General features: G+C 40.1%; 1 protein-coding gene and 1 long non-coding RNA gene across 21 annotated transcripts in view; one reads left to right on the forward strand and one right to left on the reverse strand.

The window, feature by feature from the left end:
• nedd4l (NEDD4 like E3 ubiquitin protein ligase) overlaps positions 1–17386 on the forward strand; it is a 533566-nt gene that overhangs the window by 504047 nt on the left and 12133 nt on the right. For 15 of the 17 annotated variants that reach the window (XM_069924007.1, XM_069924003.1, XM_069924006.1 and 12 more), the window contains 5 exons: positions 5513–5608; positions 8399–8472; positions 9687–9747; positions 10635–10694; positions 14433–14540. In XM_069924007.1, coding sequence (XP_069780108.1) covers positions 5513–5608; positions 8399–8472; positions 9687–9747; positions 10635–10694; positions 14433–14540 — 399 coding nt within the window. Of the gene's footprint in view, positions 1–5512; positions 5617–8398; positions 8479–9686; positions 9748–10634; positions 10695–14432; positions 14541–17386 lie in introns of those variants that run through there. The other 2 variants (XR_011353364.1, XM_069924002.1) reach the window with 2 other exon arrangements.
• LOC138757142 (uncharacterized) overlaps positions 10076–17386 on the reverse strand; it is a 74374-nt gene continuing 67063 nt past the window's right edge. For all 4 annotated transcript variants that reach the window (XR_011353367.1, XR_011353366.1, XR_011353369.1 and 1 more), the window contains one exon: positions 10076–10336. This is a non-coding gene — a long non-coding RNA (uncharacterized lncRNA). The remainder of the gene's footprint in view (positions 10337–17386) is intronic.

The raw sequence follows: 17386 nt of genomic DNA on the forward strand, positions 1-17386 counted from the left end.
TCCAGAAATCCCCTGCCATGGGAAACAACCTTGCCAAATCTACTCTGTCATGGCCTTTCAGCATTCAAAATGCTTCAATGAGGTCCCCCTCATCCTTCAGTACTCCAGTGAGGACAGTCCAAGAGCCAACAAAAATTCCTCATATACTAACCCTTCCATTCCTGCTATCATTCTAGTAAATCTTCTCTGAACCCTCTCCAAGGCCATCATAGGTTATTTTTCTCAAATAAGGGGTCCAAAACTGTACACATTACTCCAAGTGAGGTCTCACTAGGGCCCTATAGAGTCTCAACATTATATCCCTGCTCTTATATACTGTCTCTCAAGAAATGAATGCCAACATTGCATTCACCTTCTGCACCTCTGACTTAACCTGGCAGTTAATCTTTAGGATCTCCTGCACGAGGACTCCCAAGCACCTTTGCACCTCCAAATTTTGAATTTTCTCTTCATCTACATAATAGTCTGCCCATTTATTTCTTCCATCAAAGTATATGACCATATATTTTCCAACATTGTATTTCATCTACGACTTCTTTGCCCATTCTCTTTTTCTATTCAAGTCTCTCTGCAACCTTTCCGTATCCTCAGCACCACCTGCCCTATCACCTATTTTTGGTATCATCTGCAAGTTTAGCCACCAACCCCTCCACTTCATAATCCAAATTATTTAAATACAACATAAAAAGAAGTATCTCCAATACCATCCCCTGAAGAACATGACTGGTAACTGGTAGCTAATCAGAATAGGATCCCTTTATACCCACTCTCTGTTTCCTGCTGATCAGCCTACCCATGCTAGTATCCTTCCTGTAATTCCATCAGCTCTCATCCTGTCAAAGGCCTTTTGAAAGTCCAAATACACAATATCCTCTGCATCTCCTCTGCCTACCCTACTTGTGATCTGTTCAAAAATTGCAGTAGGTTTGTCAAGGCATGATTTTCCTTTAAGGAAACCATGCTGACTTGGGGCTATCTTGTCATGTGCCTCAAGGTACTCCATAACCTCATCCTTGACAATTGACTCTCAACAGCTTCCTAACCACTGACGTCAGGCTAATAGATCTTTCATTTCCTTTCTGCTCCCTCCCTCCCTTCTTAAACAGCAAGGTGACATTCGCGATCCTTCAGTCCACTGGAACCATGCCAGAATCCATTAATTTATGGAAGATCATTATCAATTTTTCCGCAATTTCTCCAGGTACCTCTTTCAGAACCCGAGGGTGCATTCCATCCAGTCTAGGAGACTTATCTACCCTTAGACCATTTGGCTTCCAAATTAACTTCTCTTGTTGTGATCTTGACTGCACTCACTTCTCTTCCCAGAGACCTTTGAGAGTCCGATGTGCTACTAATGTCTTCCACAGTGAAGACTGATCCAAAATATTAGTTCAGTTCCTCTGCTTACCTCCAAGTCTCCCATTACAATTTCTCCAGCATCATTTTCCATCAGTCCTATGTCTACTTTTGTCTCTTTTTTTCATTCTTTATCATTTAAACATTGCAATAGTACCTGTTTCAGCCACCTCCTCTGGCAGTCCATTCCATACACCCACTGCCCACTGTGTGCAAAGAAGTTATCCTTCAAGTTCCTGTTAAATCTCTTCCCTAAAACTATGTCCTTTGGATTCTGCATCCCTTAGTCTGAGCACAGGACCCTCTACATTTACCCAGTCTATTCCCTCATGCTTTTGTACACCTCTATGAGATTACCTCTCTTCCCGCTGTGCTCCAAGGAATAAAGTTCTAGCCTGCTCACCCTTTCCCTATAGCTCAGTCTCCCAAATCTTGGCAACATTCTCCCAAATCTTCTTTGTACCTTTCTAGTTTGACAACATCTTTTCTGTCGCACAGTGACCAAAACTAAACACAGTACTCCAGCTGGGCCCTCACATTCCACACTGTGGTAATTCAGTGAAGTTGTTTGTTGACATAATTTTCTCTTGATTTTCCTTGTTCTCTTTCTCTGATCTATACATGGCCACTGCTCTTTTATCCTGATGAAAGAGGCTCCGTTGCCATGTGCTGTGCTAATCGCTACCCATGAGTACAGCACAATAACATGCTGATAAACTTACAAATGCACAATTTTTGATCCACAGCCTGGAGGATTTAATGTATTAAAAACAATTTTTAATTTTTCGAACTCCTGATACTACAAAAGTTTTGTTTGTGAGCATTTTTTAAGTATTTTTATCAAAGTTTAAAAGTATTGAATAGAATGAATGGGGGAAAAAAGTGCCAGTAGTCTGTCAGTTCTCCGATGTTCATTTGATGGAGATTATTTCTTGTTTAAGTGTGATGAATAGAATGGCATTCATGCTTTATGAATAAGCAATTATGTAGTCTTTATATCACAGGTTGTTCACAAGACTGTTTTCTATTATATTTATTTTAAATATTCCTTAATGACACTTTCAGAAGCAAAATCAGAATTTATTGTCATAAATGTCACAAAATTTGTTGTTTTGCGGCGAATCAAATGCACAAGAACAAGCCCTTCAGCCCATGATATCCGCACCAAACGTAATGCCAAATTAAAGCAAAATGCCACAGCTTCCACATGATGCATATCTGTTCCCTGCAGAAATCTGTCTATCTAGAAGTATCTTAACTCCTACTATTGTATCTGCTACCTCCACTACTCCCTCCCAGGCTGTCCTGGTATTTAAACAAAAAACATTGACGTGCCCATCTCCTTTCCATCCCTTGCCTTGGGAGCATATCATCTGTTATTCAATATTTTTACCCTGGGGGGAGAAAGCTTTCACCTACCCTGTGTAGGCCTCTGACAATTTTATAATCTTCTATTCAGTGTAAGCATTCCATGTTTGTCCATCCTCTCCTTTTAGCTCATACCCTTCAATCTAGTCAGCATCCTGGTAAGCCTCTCCTGTATCCTTCAAAAAGCTTTCAGATCCTTCTTGTAATGAGGCAACCTGACTTGGACACAAATGATGTCATCAAATTCTGCCAGTGGTTTCCTAGTCTTTTTTCATGTTTGATGTAAACTGTATCATATCCTTAGGTATCCTTTAATATTCATTGTTCACAATTATTACATTTCACAGTGGCACACCTACTGCTTCATAGGTTCACTCCTGACCTCAGATCCTGTCTGTTTGGAGATCGCACGTTCACTCTTTGCACAGGTTGTTCTCGTTAACCACCATTTCCCAAAGATGTGGGTTGGCTTTTCAATTGGCCATTGCAAATTGTCCCTCAAGTGCAGACAAGTGATGACATCAGGTGGGAGTTGATGAGAACGTGGTGGGAATAGAAATGGGATTAATGTAGGATTATTCTGAACGGGTGTTTAATCGTCTCTGTGGACTCAATGAACTGAAAGGCCTGCTTCCAGTTTGATTCTTCTCTGGCAACCTTCTAACTTTGCTTCATGAAGCTTTGTATATCTTCATTCAAGAATTTGTCAGGTATTTACCCTCACCATTGAAACAATGAAAATTATTTGTATTAAGTCAGAGAATTTCAGAAGATCTATTTATTACTCCTGATGAGACCAGCAAGATGTTGTTCAAACACTTAAATACCTAGGGTTCTACAGCAACTACCAACTGTTCACTGCATGCAGCGTTCAATGTAATCATCAGAAAAGCTGCTGTCATTCTCAGTGGGCAAAATAAAGAATCATGAAGAACCATTCCAAGCTCACCAAGACCCAAACTAGTGCACGATTTGGCATATTTTGGACGTATTTTATGGTTGGGAATCATGTAGAACCTGTGCGTTCAAGATAACATAGAAACATAGAAGATAGGAGCAGGAGTAGGTCATTCGACCCCTCGAGCCCGCTCCGCCATTCAACGAGATCATGGCTGATCTTAAAGTTCAGTACCCCGTCCCCGCCTTCTCTCCGTAACCTTTAATACCCTTATACTGAAGAAATAGATCTAATTCCCTCTTAAATATATTCAATGAACCTGCCTCTACTGCCCTCTGTGGCAATGAATTCCACAGATTCACCACCCTCTGAGTATAGAAATTCCTCCTCATCTCGGTCCTAAATGTTTTGCCTATTATCCTCAAACCATGGCCCCGGGTTCTGGATTTTCCCATCATTGGAAACATCCCATCTGCATCCATTCTGTCCAGTCCTACCAGAATTTTATAGGTCTCTATGAGATCCCCTCTCAATCTTCTAAACTCCAGCGAGTACAATCCCAATTTGCGCAATCTTTCCTCATAAGTCATTCCTGCCATTCCAGGTATCAGCCTGGTGAATCGCCTCTGCACTCCCTCCATTGCAAGAACATCCTTCCTTAGATAAGGTGACCAAAACTGCACACAATACTCCAGGTGTGGTCTCACCAAGGCCCTGTACAGCTGCAGTAAGGAATCCTTGTTCCTATACTCAAACCCTCTTGATATGAAGGCCAACATACCATTTGCCTTTTTAACCGCCTGCTGTACCTGCATGCTCGCCTTCAGAGACTGCTGTACAAGTACCCCTAGGTCTCTCTGCACTTCGCCATCTCTTAATCTATTGCCATTCAAATAGTAATCTGCCCTCCGGTTTGTATTACCAAAGTAGATAACCTCACATTTATCCACATTGTAGTGCATTTGCCATGTATCTGCCCAGTCCCTCAATTTATCCAAATCACACTGGAGCTTCCTGACCCCCTCTTCCGTGCACACAACCCCTCCTAGCAAAAGTTAAGCAGCTTTCATCCATTTTGTTTGTATCATGAACTTCATAAAAAATGGTGAAATAGATTCATCATCAAGGCAGTTCTTCAGTAGACAAGATTTTCCAAGTGTGATGATTGCTTTGGTTAGACCAGCCATTCTGAACAGGGAGCCCCTTGGAGCCACAGTACATCGAGTAAAAGACTTGTTTTCTTTTCACCTCAAGTAACATAAATACTTTTAATTTTTTTTTTGTGTAGTCAGTAGGAGAGAAGTATGAAAGTAACCAAAACATGACTGCTTCACCGGAAAAGGGAGCCATAAACTTTGAGCAGAGTCCTAAGGGGGGGTCATAGCCAGAAATTAAAAAATGTTAAATGGCTGGGTTAGACCATCTAAGCAGAATGGAAGCCAGTTGGCACAGCCATGGCCACACTATATGCGGAAATATCTGAGGGAATGCATTCCACAGGATGGCCCAAGGTTCACTTAAGATGTATGTGAGTAAAACGCAAGACATTCGCCGTTTAATATTGACCCATTTGAAATCCTGCTAAAGCATCAGACCAAATGGCATCGTTTCTCTAACAGGGTGTCAGAGACTATGATGGGACTTGGCTGCAAAGGATTGGAGGAAAAATAAAGTAGCTTATGATAGGAGCACTTGTAATAACTGCAGTAGATCAGGGAAATCTCAGATTGGATAATTACTTGTGTCGTGGGCTGCAATATCCAGTCTCCTGCAGACCTGAACCCTTTTCTTTTATTTTAGTATTTAAATATTGTACTTGGATTTGGAACATAAAAGTGGCTTAGTCCTTCACAAATGAAGTAACTTTTAATCTTCATTGCTCTGTTTTAGGATAGCGAATATTTCAACTCCTTAAAATGGATTCTGGAAAATGACCCCACTGAGCTGGATCTCAGGTTTTGCATTGATGAAGAAAATTTTGGGCAGGTATTGTAGTAGGTATCTAACTTACCAGGTTTCAAAGGAGCAATATTTCAACCAAGTATTCAGACTTAGATTTATAAAACATCGAGTTTTTGAACTCTACAATAATGCAAAAATCATTAAAATTGAAATTTGTTTCATCAAATTGTAAAGAAACCGTGATTATCTGAATACACTGATGCATGGAGAAGGTAAATGCATTGGTCAAATTGAAATCCTTTTAGTGCCTGGGCTAAGCTGACACAAAGACCATGGTCTGTGAGTCAGAAAAAGCACCAAGTTGGTTCATTCAAAACAACCCACTTCTGGAGCCCACGCATTGTTCCCTGGGCCAACGTCGGGACACTGCTGAGTCATTGAGATCCGGCTTGGTGCCCGACAAGAAGGTACAGATTCTTTCCCCCCCCCCCCCCCCCCTACTGGCTAAAGACTGTAAGTGTGGGTTTCTCATTCACAAAACCGGAGGCCCAAAGCCATGTTGTGCCCCTCTTAACTTTCGGCGATTCGGTCTGCCACACCACCCCCCTCCCCCCCCCCCCCCCACGAATTGTCGGCACCCCGGGGTAGCAGAGACTGTATGTCACAGTGCGTAGGTGGCCGGCCCTTCGGTCGAACTGCAACCTCCGGCAATGACAGGGAAATATTTAGGTGTGCAGATTTCAAATGCTCTGCAGTGTACAAGTCCTTCCTGCCACCAATGTCCAACATGAAAACCACACCCTCCCCACACAACACCCTGAAAGGCCCTTCGTAGGGGCACCGTAACGGTGAATCAGGAGGGCTCCTGTGTACAAACACAAATTCACAGGTAAGGGGTTCCGTGGGTACATGTTCTGCAGGCAAACTGTGCTATCCAGGCTGTGGCGGTTTCTTGTGGTTAGCACGTAGGTGGTTGAGAATGTTGAGAGAGTCGTCCTGAGTGTTGAAAAGCACGTCTCCGGGCATAGCCAGTGGGATGCCATACAGAATCTCAGCAGATGAGGCGGTGAGGTCGTCCTTCAGTGCTGTCGAATCCCCAACATGACTCAAGGTAGTTCATCCATCCAACTTGGTCCTTGCAGCCTGGCCTTGAGGGCTAACTTCAGATGACAGTGGAAACATTCTACTAAGCCATTGGCCTGTGGGTGGTAAGCAGTCACGTGGTACAAATGACGGCCACAAAACTCACCCAAGACCGACCACAACAATGACGTGAACTGTGCGCCTGTCTGAGATGATGTCTTTGGGCACTCCAAACCAAGAGACCCAATTGTTGAGAAAGGCCCTTGCAAAAGTCTCTATGTATCACAAACTGGGATGGATATTGCTTCTGACCAACAGGAGATGCAGTCAATAGCTGTCAGGGAGTATTTCATACCTTGATTGAAAGGCAGGGGGCCCACGATATCAACATGAATGTGCTCAAACTGCCTCTGTGCAGGGCGAAACTATTGCAGCGGAGCTTTGACATGCCTGTGGACCTTTGCCTTTTGACAGTGAATGAACACAGGACTTTGACCAGAGGATTATGTCCTCTCTGAGGCCATGCCACATGAAACAGTCTGCCACTAATTTCACCGTGGACAGAATGGACAGATGGGAAATCCCGTGGATCTGGTCAAATACCCTGCACCACCAACTGACTGGAAAGATTGGCCTCGGGGTGGCTGTGAACACATCACACAGCAAAGACCGCCCACCGGGTTTGGTGGGGACGTCTCAAGTTTGTCAACGCTGGCTGTATGGTCGGCTTGCACATCTGGATCATCATCCTGGTCTTGTGCCAGACGGTGAATGTCCAAACCGCCAGCGATTCCGGCTACGGTTGGGCTCGACAGTGCATCCACCACAACATTCATCTTCCCCTCAGCATGCCAAATGTCAGTCATAAATTCCGACACATAGGATAATTGCCTCTGCTGTCTGGCAGACTATGAATTGGAACATTTACTCAAAAGCGTGCATGAGGGTCTGTATAGACTGTGAAGTGCCGTCCTTCTTACATGTATCTGAAATGGCAGATGGATAGATACATTGCCAGTAGCTCCTTGTCGAAATCACTGTATTTTCACTCCGGTGACCTGAGCTGACGGCTGAAGAAAGCCAGTGGGGACCATCGTTCAAGGACCACACCGATCACAGTATCCAAAACGTCTGTAGTCAAAGCGATCAGTGCCTCCAGGTCTGGATACCCCCAAAGTGTTGCATCCGCCAAGGCAGATTTAGATGCTTCAAACACTTGGTTGGCTTCCTACGTCCACACCACTTCTTTCTGAGTCCCTTTCATGAGTTCGAAGAGCAGGTGCATCTTGACTGCGCTGAGAATGAAATGATGGTAAAAGTTTACCATTCCCAGGAACTTCTGCTATCCTTTAACCGTGTTGGGATGTGGGAAAGCACAGATTGCCTCCACCTTATCCTGCAGTGGAAGGGCACCCTTCCACTCTATATTGCACAGTCAGTATTATGGTCTGCGATCGTAATACTGTTTAGTTCTCTCTATATGCACAGTCAGTTTGTTTACATTCCTTTATTTGTTTATATGTGTGCATTGCACTACCATTAAGTGGTAATTCTGCCTGGCCCACAGGAAAAAGAATCTCAAGGTTGTATGTGATGTCATATATGTAATCTGACAATGAATCTGAAATTGATTCATACTTCTAGGCATTTGTTTAATTAAACTGAATGAAATGCAATGCATGTTTCATGAGTCAGAATTACATTGATTGTAGATTACGGTTTTCTTTTTGATTATCATCATTTTGTCAGCCTCTGTCATGCAGCTTCACTCATTTGGCTTGTCCTTTGTAGACGTATCAAGTGGATCTGAAACCCAGTGGTTCAGACATGGTGGTTACCAATGAAAACAAACGGGAGTATATAGAGTAAGTAAATATATATAATAGTCTCTTCCCCCTTGCAGAGATTGTTCCTCTCTATTTTAACTACCATTTCTCAATAATGTCTTGAAAAATGCTTATCAGTGTTTACCCTGTGAAAACACTAAATATTGATTCTGAAATGGGGCCCAAGTCAATATAAATGCTCCTCATAATTTAACTTCTTACATCCAGATAGGAGTTCAGTAAACATGGGCTCCCAGGCTCAATGTCCTTACCAAATATGGTTATATGGTTTTTCGAACTCTTTAGAGGACTCTACATGTGAGCTGACCCAAAGTTTTGTATCGCTGTAACTTAACTTCATTAATTCTCTTATATTAGTCCTCCAGGCTAAAAATCCATTGGCATTTTACATATTTGTCCATATATTTTAATGGTGATATACTTGGAACTTTACATTTTTTCAAACTCTCATAATTTTGAATATTTTATCATGTGGTAAATGTTTTATTTTATATATTTTGTTCAAAATGGATGACTTGTGTTTGCCTCTATCAATAACCCATTGGCCATATTCTTTCACTTAATCTATTAAGATCCAGTCATTTCTTGAGAGCATTTGTTGGGATGAAGCTTTTCTCAAATCTGTAGTATTCTCACTTCCTTTAAAATACTGGGATGGAAGTGTCCTAACCCTTGAAAGTCTCACTCTTTCATCCTTTTTTTTGTGCCTTTGTTAATTTTGGTGGGTCTTTCTCATTTTTGATTTTTGCTCACTTGGGATGCTTGTTTTCTGACCTTTTCATCTTATGTTACATACACTGATCTTCTTTCTGATCACACACAGTAATTATTTCCTTCTTGTCTTGTCAATTTATCCTTTACTATGTGAATTTAAACAAGAGGGAAGGATTATGATGAATTGTGCTCTGCATGTCTTTTACCATTTAGCATTTCTGATGGCTTACCATGAAACAATTCTCAAATTAAGTCTTCTTTCTGAACATGCATACTATTGGAAATCATTCCCCATTTCCTCCCTTTAAATTTGCAGTCTAATACTTTTATCTTTTCTCATTATTCAGTTCTGTAACACCTTAAATGTTACACTATGAGCTAAGTACTATAACATTTAAATTCGCAGTAAGATGATTCAGACAGTGCTCATTTGAAAAAAAAACTGAATGAAAAATGAAATTAATGAGTATACCGATGTCTTTCTGGAATTATTTTTTTACTTTGTGTCTCATGTGCAGCTTAGTGATCCAGTGGAGGTTTGTAAATCGAGTGCAGAAGCAGATGAACGCCTTCATGGAGGTAACTATTTTTATAATGTGTCATTATATATAGCAACCTGAAGCTGATATTTTATCAATAGCTCTTAAAAAGTTGTATGATAAATGCAGCATTTACGTCAAGCTTCTGCCTGTGCGAAGCTTTTTACCAGAACTTTTGGTGGTATTATATGTTGTATAGTTCCTGAAAGTAATTGATGTTTCTCTTCCTGCAAAATCATGTTGGGGGGGGGGGGGAGAATTAGATCTCATTAATCAAGGTTTTGGAGATAATTTCAGTTAATTGATTTTGCAAAGCATCGAAATATTAACGATTGTTTGGAAGGTGTGTACAGACCACAAGGTGGCGCTCATTGACATTTAAATTTTATTTCAGTAATTCTGCAGTACTATTACATTGGTTCCATTTTTGGTACAAATAAAGCAGATTAAGTACAGATCTCTGTTTGAGGAAGCTGGTCAAAGTTGGTTAGTTCTGCTCTTTTTCAGAAATGTTTGAACAGTGGCCTTCATCAGTAATGTTTTCTTAAGGCTGTCGGAAGGTGTAGCTCCTGTACAAGACAGCTTTGGAATTGTTGAATTGAAGTTTCCATCCCTCTTTTTGTGTCTACCTGTAAGAATCAGTTCAGAAGATAAGTTCTTCTGCTGTTCATTTCTTAACTTATAGTTCCACAGTAAATTAGATGCCTACTTTATTCACAAAGAATGGAAATTTTGTAAACTAGCAGGAGAAAAACCTGTGCAGTTTACAGATATCATTCTGATTAATAACTCTCTAATTCTGGCTTCCCAATAGGTTTAACAGTACTGTCAATTAGATTTTAGAACCACCTGTAACTGAAATAGACTTCTGGCATATTTATAATTTTTACACACATATGACATTTTTCATTAAAATTTCATTTTCAGGGCTTCACGGAACTCATTCCTATTGACTTGATTAAGATATTTGATGAAAATGAACTTGAGGTTAGTGTTTTACTTTTTATTCTATCCTGTGTTGCCTTGAATAACTAACTACACCAATCTGAGTTGGCATCTGCCGAGAAAATATTGCCATCATGCAGTTGCCTCAAATCAAGCAATGGTTCACAAACTGTACCTATTAATTGAAATCATTTAATTTCCTTTTGTGGTAAGAATGCCCACCTTTTTGGAGTGATCCTTTGAACTTGGATACCGTAAATATTCATGTATAATGCAAAACATTTTACCCCCTTTTTCCCCTCAGAGAAAGGGGGGGTCGCATTATACATGGGAGTAGAATTTTTTTAAAATTTCTGCAACTCACAGGACGGCTCGGGCAAGCAAGCGGTAGTCGGCAGCGCAATTCGTGCGGCAGGGCGAGCGGGAGAGGGGAGGGGGGATTGTGAGAGACAACATTATGAATCAGGCGGGTAAGGGGAGGGGGGTCGTGAGAGATGCCAGCGCGACTCAGGCAGGTGAGAGGAGGGGGGGGTGAGAGATGGCAGCGCAACTTGGGCGGGCGGGCGAGCGGCCAGAGAGATGGCAGCATGACTCAGGCGGGTGAGGGGAGGGGGGGTCGCATTATACACGGGGGTAAAATATTTCCCCTCAAAAATTGGAGGTGTCGCATTATACACTGGTTGCATTGTACACGAATATTTACGGTATATTAATTTTTCCTGTTTGTATTACAAACTGAAGATAACGGTTGCATTTACAGTTACATTCATTGTGAATGAGAATTCACAGAACAGAAGTAGGCCATTCAGCTCAATTCGTCTGTACTGGATTTTATGCTATACCTGATCATACACCCACCATATCAACATGTTCCAATTTTTCTCACTCGTGCTTATCGAGCTTACCTTTAACTGTGTCAAGACTGTTTGTTTTAACTACTCCTTATGGATAGCATGTTTGTAAATTTACTCTATTGTTGTGTAAGGTACTTTTGAATTCTCTGTTTGATGTATCCTGACTCCTTATAAAAACAGCTTGTGATTTTGGTCCTAACACAAATAAAATATATTCTCAATATTTATCCTTTCATAAGGATGTGCAAGTACTCAGTCACAGCCAAATCAGCCTTTTCTAATGAGCACACCCTCTCATTTCTGGTGCTCTGAAGAGAACTGATGTATGTGTTTTAACGTTATGTGGTCTTGGAGAGACCAAACAATTTGGATGAGCAGGATCTTGAACTCTGCTTAGGTAGCTTACAACTCAATAATATGATCTAATTTGACATCACACTCGCTTCTGGTATTCTCTCATGTGCCCTCACCCATCCATCCAGCTTTCTTTATCCTCCCCCGTCCCTAATCACTGGTTCTATCTGCCAATCATCACCAGGTTCCAATTAGCACCTACTAGCCTCTATCCCAACCCCTTCATCTTCCCCACTTGGCTAAATCTGCTGCCAACGTCCTCCCCATCTGGCTCCACCTGCTGTCTGTCATCCAGTTTTCTACCATCCTCCACTCATGAGGCCCCTTATTGGCCATCTTTTCTGTCAGTGCTGCTGACCCAAAACATCACTGACACCTTTTCCCATCATAATTAACTGACTGGTATCTTTTCTGACCTATTACTTCCTTAATGTTGTGTGTGCTGCTGGAACACTAACCAACATGCAAGACTTAACTACTGTTCTCAGATCCACATTTGTTACTGGTGAAAAGACTTGGTGCTGTTTTCCTTTGTATATATAATTTTATTGTGAAAAAGGTTTATTTTTGAAATATAAAAACAATTGTTACGTTGGGGATCTTGCATTCAGCTTAGTTCATATCTCGAGTTCATAGTGTAAGTGGTAGCCATTTTTGATAGTTGAAGAATATTAACTTGAAAGTGAAACTTTTTAATACATTGGTGGGAGCTGACCAGATTTACCACCCACGCAAAGTTGTTTTGTTTCCTGTTTTCTCTATTGTGCAACACCTTTAGTTTCCTGAGAGTGAATTTTTTTTTTCAAAATAAGTATGATTGAATGGAAGAAAAAGGTGTTTCAAATTTGAAAACAGTAACATTGATATTCCTTGAGTTTTTTGATAATAATAAAAAGCAGGAATTAAAGAACTGTCTGGCTAACCTCGTTCAGTGAAGTGTTTCTAAATATACTGGAGCCCAAAGAAACTACAGGAGGAATTCGGAGGATTGAGCAGTATTTGCAGAGTGAATGGGCTGCTCATTGTTTCGTCACGACCCTGCATTAGAAGCGAAAAGCTTGAGTTATCTGGAGAGACTTTTTTTCCCCCTTGGAGCACAGGAGGCTGATGGGTTTCATAGATGTACATAAAGTCATGAGGGATATGGTTAAAGTGAGAAACAGATAAACAATTCTAAAACTAGAGGTCATAGCTTAAGGGTGAGAGGAGAAACATATAAAAGGGTTCTGAGGGACAACTTTTCACAAGAAGATGGTGGTATTTGGGACGAGCTGCCAGAGGAAATGATAACAGTGGGTACAATTACATAATTCAAAAAAATAATTGAATAGGGAAGTGTTAGAACCAGAGGAAAATATCACTTGCATATATGATAACAGCATCTTGGTTGGGCTGAAGAGCTGGTTTCCACACGTCTTAGCTCCATAACTCCACGTGTTGCTGTACTCAATGAATTGCTCCAGCAGATTTTTTTTTTTTTGGCCGACCTCTTGTGCCTCCTTCGAAATATATTGTTTATTTTTGAAGTTGGTGCCACTGATGTCTCAGTGGGTAATTCGAGGGGAGAGAGTAACAAGTCGCAGTTGAGAGGCAGTTCAAACAAAACTGTTCACAGATGCACGCAACCTTTTGAAACACCCTGCATCACACGCCCGCCGATGTCGCCGTGTCGTGACGTCATGCCGTTTGGCAGCCTGTTCGCTGGAACATGTGGTGTCGCGACAAAATAACAGTCATATTTATCAAACAAAGAGGAACTGGAGGGTCTCATCAGAGTTCAGGCACCATCCAGAGAAAGAAATGGACAGTCATGGTTTTGGAGCAGTACCTTATTTCAAGACCCAAGAAAAGATTCCGATCCGAAATGTTGACTGTCCATTAAATGCTCACACTTACTTTTGAGGAACAGCCTCTCCAGCCCACAGGCTCTCACTGCCCAAATATACCCTTAATACCAATCAACATATATGTCTTTGAAATGCTGCCTGACCCACTGAGTTCCTCTAGCTCCTCTTTGTTTGCTTAATGTGATGGATTATATTATATTTTATATTATATTTAGATATTTTTTTGGAAGATAGATTGTGGGGTTTTTAGTTCGGTCACACACAGATTCAAACACTTCAAAACAAATCTCATTTAAAATGCTGGAACTCTGCTCAAGCCGTATAGTCCCAGCTCCGAATGCTTTTGCAAAAAAACTTTGAAGAATGCCTATAGAGACTATCTGGACATGCTGTGGAGGTGATGGATTATTGTTTTGGAAAGCAAGAGATGAACGGACTCAGAAGACTGGGTCCGGTGCCGCAGTCTGTCTGAGTACAGTTTGCTGTTCTAAGAGGGTCATGCGGCTTTCTCTGAGAGAGAATTGAGTTCTACATTTCTCCAGTCAGCAGCAGCAGCTGGGACTGGAACAGGACAAGCTGGCAAGCTTGTGGGAAAACCCCATAATCTTTCTTCCAAAAACATATCTCTACATAATTTAAAATATAACATAATCTTTCACATTAAGGTTTCAGGATCTGTCATTCTTGTGTTTCTCCATTTATATTTCTGTTTGTCTACCCTTTAGTTGCTGATGTGTGGCCTTGGAGATGTAGACGTCAATGATTGGAGGCAGCACACAGTCTACAAGAACAACTACTGTACAAACCACCCAGTTATTCAGTGGTACTGGAAGGTAATACAAAATTAATCTACATGTAAAGAATAGTTACAATATTTCTTGCACAGGCCTTAAATTTATTTTAAAAACACACACCTTCACAATGATTCATACACTAGAATATTGAAATGGAAACAGACATAATAATTTTCCCCTTTTCTCAATTAATCAAGATGTTACTGGCTCATCTTTGATCTCAGCATCATTTCTTTTCACTCAACTATGATTCCCTTGATTTTTTTTTGTGTTGCACCAGTTTATAGTTTTAAAAAATGGATTTATCTTTTGTTAATTAGGTAATGTATTAACATTCCAGTTTAGAAGGAGATGTGATTTCACTGAAAGGCACCAATCATCAGGAGGCTTGATAGGACAGATTATGAGAGAGTGTTTCTTCTGCCTTTGGAGTCTAAAACTAAGAAATATTCTTTTTCCTAAAAATCATGAACAATGAAAAATAAGTTGTTTATTTACCAACCTGATGTGGCCATATCTGACTCTCAATCTATCAAATGTTTTTTTTAGTGCCTAGTGCTCTTAGCAAACTTGTTCAGTGTTATAGTTTTTCTCAGTCAGGAAAGCAGCAGGTTACCATGACCTCAATTAAGTAGGTCTTCCCCGTTCCAAATCAGTTTAGCTGTCACATAACGTACACTATAACATTGATGGGCCTCTTAAAACTTTTCTAAATCCTTGTTGGTTTTGGAAAAAAAATGTACATTCTTGGAATTTTAATGCAAGATGAGTCATTTGGATGCAGTTTTCGAAAAGTGCCATGTGTGTAGTCTCTAAATTGGGGCAGGATAAAAGTGTTTTGAATCGTTAATGGTATATAATATTGCATTCCTGGTACAGATTTTTTTCAGTGACTATGTTTAGCCTAGATACCAATGATCTGCCAGGGAAATTGAGCAAAGGTTCTTTATTTTAAAAGGGAAGAATAAAACTCTTGTTAAATACTGTATAAGGAATTGAAAATCATATACAGTGACCAGATCAGCCAATATATCGAAATAAGACAATTATTCAGAGCTTGATTAAGGCTGAACTAAAAATAGTCTGTAATTTTGGTCTCCATATAATGGGAAAGATGTTCTTCACTTGAAAAAAAGTGCAATTAGGATTCATTTCTGGGGAGAGAGTGAGTAGACAAGGCTTGTGATTTCCCAAAGTTTAGGGAAGTAACAGATGGTCATGTTGAATTTGTAAATTGCTTGAATGGTAAGTGTTCAACAGATGTTTCACTAGGATGGAGAAGCAATATTGGAACATTTATGATAGAGATGAGGAGAAAATTCTTTATTGAGAAGGTTGCAAAAATTAACACATTGGTCAGGACAGTAATGAATACAATTTTAGACACAAATGAAGGAATGTGGGGATATAAGTGATCTAGTATTGCAGTAAAAGGTCGCTGACAATCATGGTGAAAGGAGGCATGTTCAGAGGGCTAAATAATGCCTCCCTTATTCTGATGTAGTTTAAAGTGTAGAAGTCGGCCACAATTTCTATGGGCTTTACATATTTATTAAAATGGATTCTTTTTCATTTTGTGGACCTGTCCATTAATTCTTTAAATTGTACAAAAACTGTAAAAAGGTGACATATGCAGCTAAAAGCTGAAGAAATATTGTGCAGTCTGTTCTTGAAATCTGATATCTATCGAATTCTTCCTCTAGTTATCACTGAATTTTATCTTATTTTTTAAATAATCCAATGCATTAAGATGTAGTTGGTAAGGTCCCATTGCCACTTACATTTCAAAAGAATTATTGTATTGTATTAATATTTGTTCATCTTCTCCAAATAGATAATCCAAGTAAATGTGACTGGAGTTAGCATTCTGTTGGGAATTATTTAATTTTGACATGTTGCAAAATCCTCAATATTGCATGCATAATTTGGAGATGATCCTATCAGAACCAAACTCTATCTGAAAAAGCTGCAGTGTTTACCCAAGATTCAGAGTTGAGTGGACTGAGTTGTGAAATGTTAAATGTTGCTGACTGAATCAACTCTTTCTTTTGAAGATATTTTGGAGGTGGTATTCAGTTACAGTTATTTAGTATCTACATTTTTTGTTCTTACCATTTCTTGATTGAACTGGTTAGCTTCAATTTTCAGGCTTATCAAAAATAATTAATCAACAAATTGACTCCAAAACCATCGAAGTCTAATTACAACCAACTGCAATATGTTGCAGAAATTCAGCAAGTAGGAGAAAATTAATGGTCGGCATATTGAGCCGAGACTCTCCGTCGTACATTATTAATCTCCCACTGGTGCTCCTTGACCCACTGAGTTTCATTTCTTGCATCTGCAGTCTCATATATGTCACTAAAACTTTATTGCAGCTGGTTTGGTTCCTTTGAACATAAAAACTCATCAACATACTTTCCTGTTCACATTAATAACCAAAAATATTTAGAAAATGTGCACTGCTTTTGAATAATATTGGAGCAATTTAGGCATTGGTTGTAGGGCATTTTTCCTTAGCTTGTTAAATAAAAACACCTAACGTCAGGAACATTTTGTTTTTGTCTAGTTGGCTACTTAAACCAGTCTTTTTGTCAACAAACTATTGCCATTGGGGAGCATGGCTCACTACAACCTTGTATGGAATTTTATAATAGAAAATTAGATTCCTTGCAGCTACTGTATAATTAATTCAGTTGTGCTACCTACCACGGTCTCGAGTCCTTTTGTCATCAGGCTTTGAGGATCTGAGAATAAGGGAAAGACCTTCAAACAACAGAGAGGGAGTAATCATAATGTGCCATAATGGTGGGAATGGTGTGAATAGAGAGTGTTTGTAAAAATGTACAATGAAAGGAATATATGGACATGACACTGAGGGTGCA

Source organism: Narcine bancroftii, chromosome 3 (assembly GCF_036971445.1).
Source record: "Narcine bancroftii isolate sNarBan1 chromosome 3, sNarBan1.hap1, whole genome shotgun sequence".
Classification (NCBI taxonomy): domain Eukaryota; kingdom Metazoa; phylum Chordata; class Chondrichthyes; order Torpediniformes; family Narcinidae; genus Narcine; species Narcine bancroftii.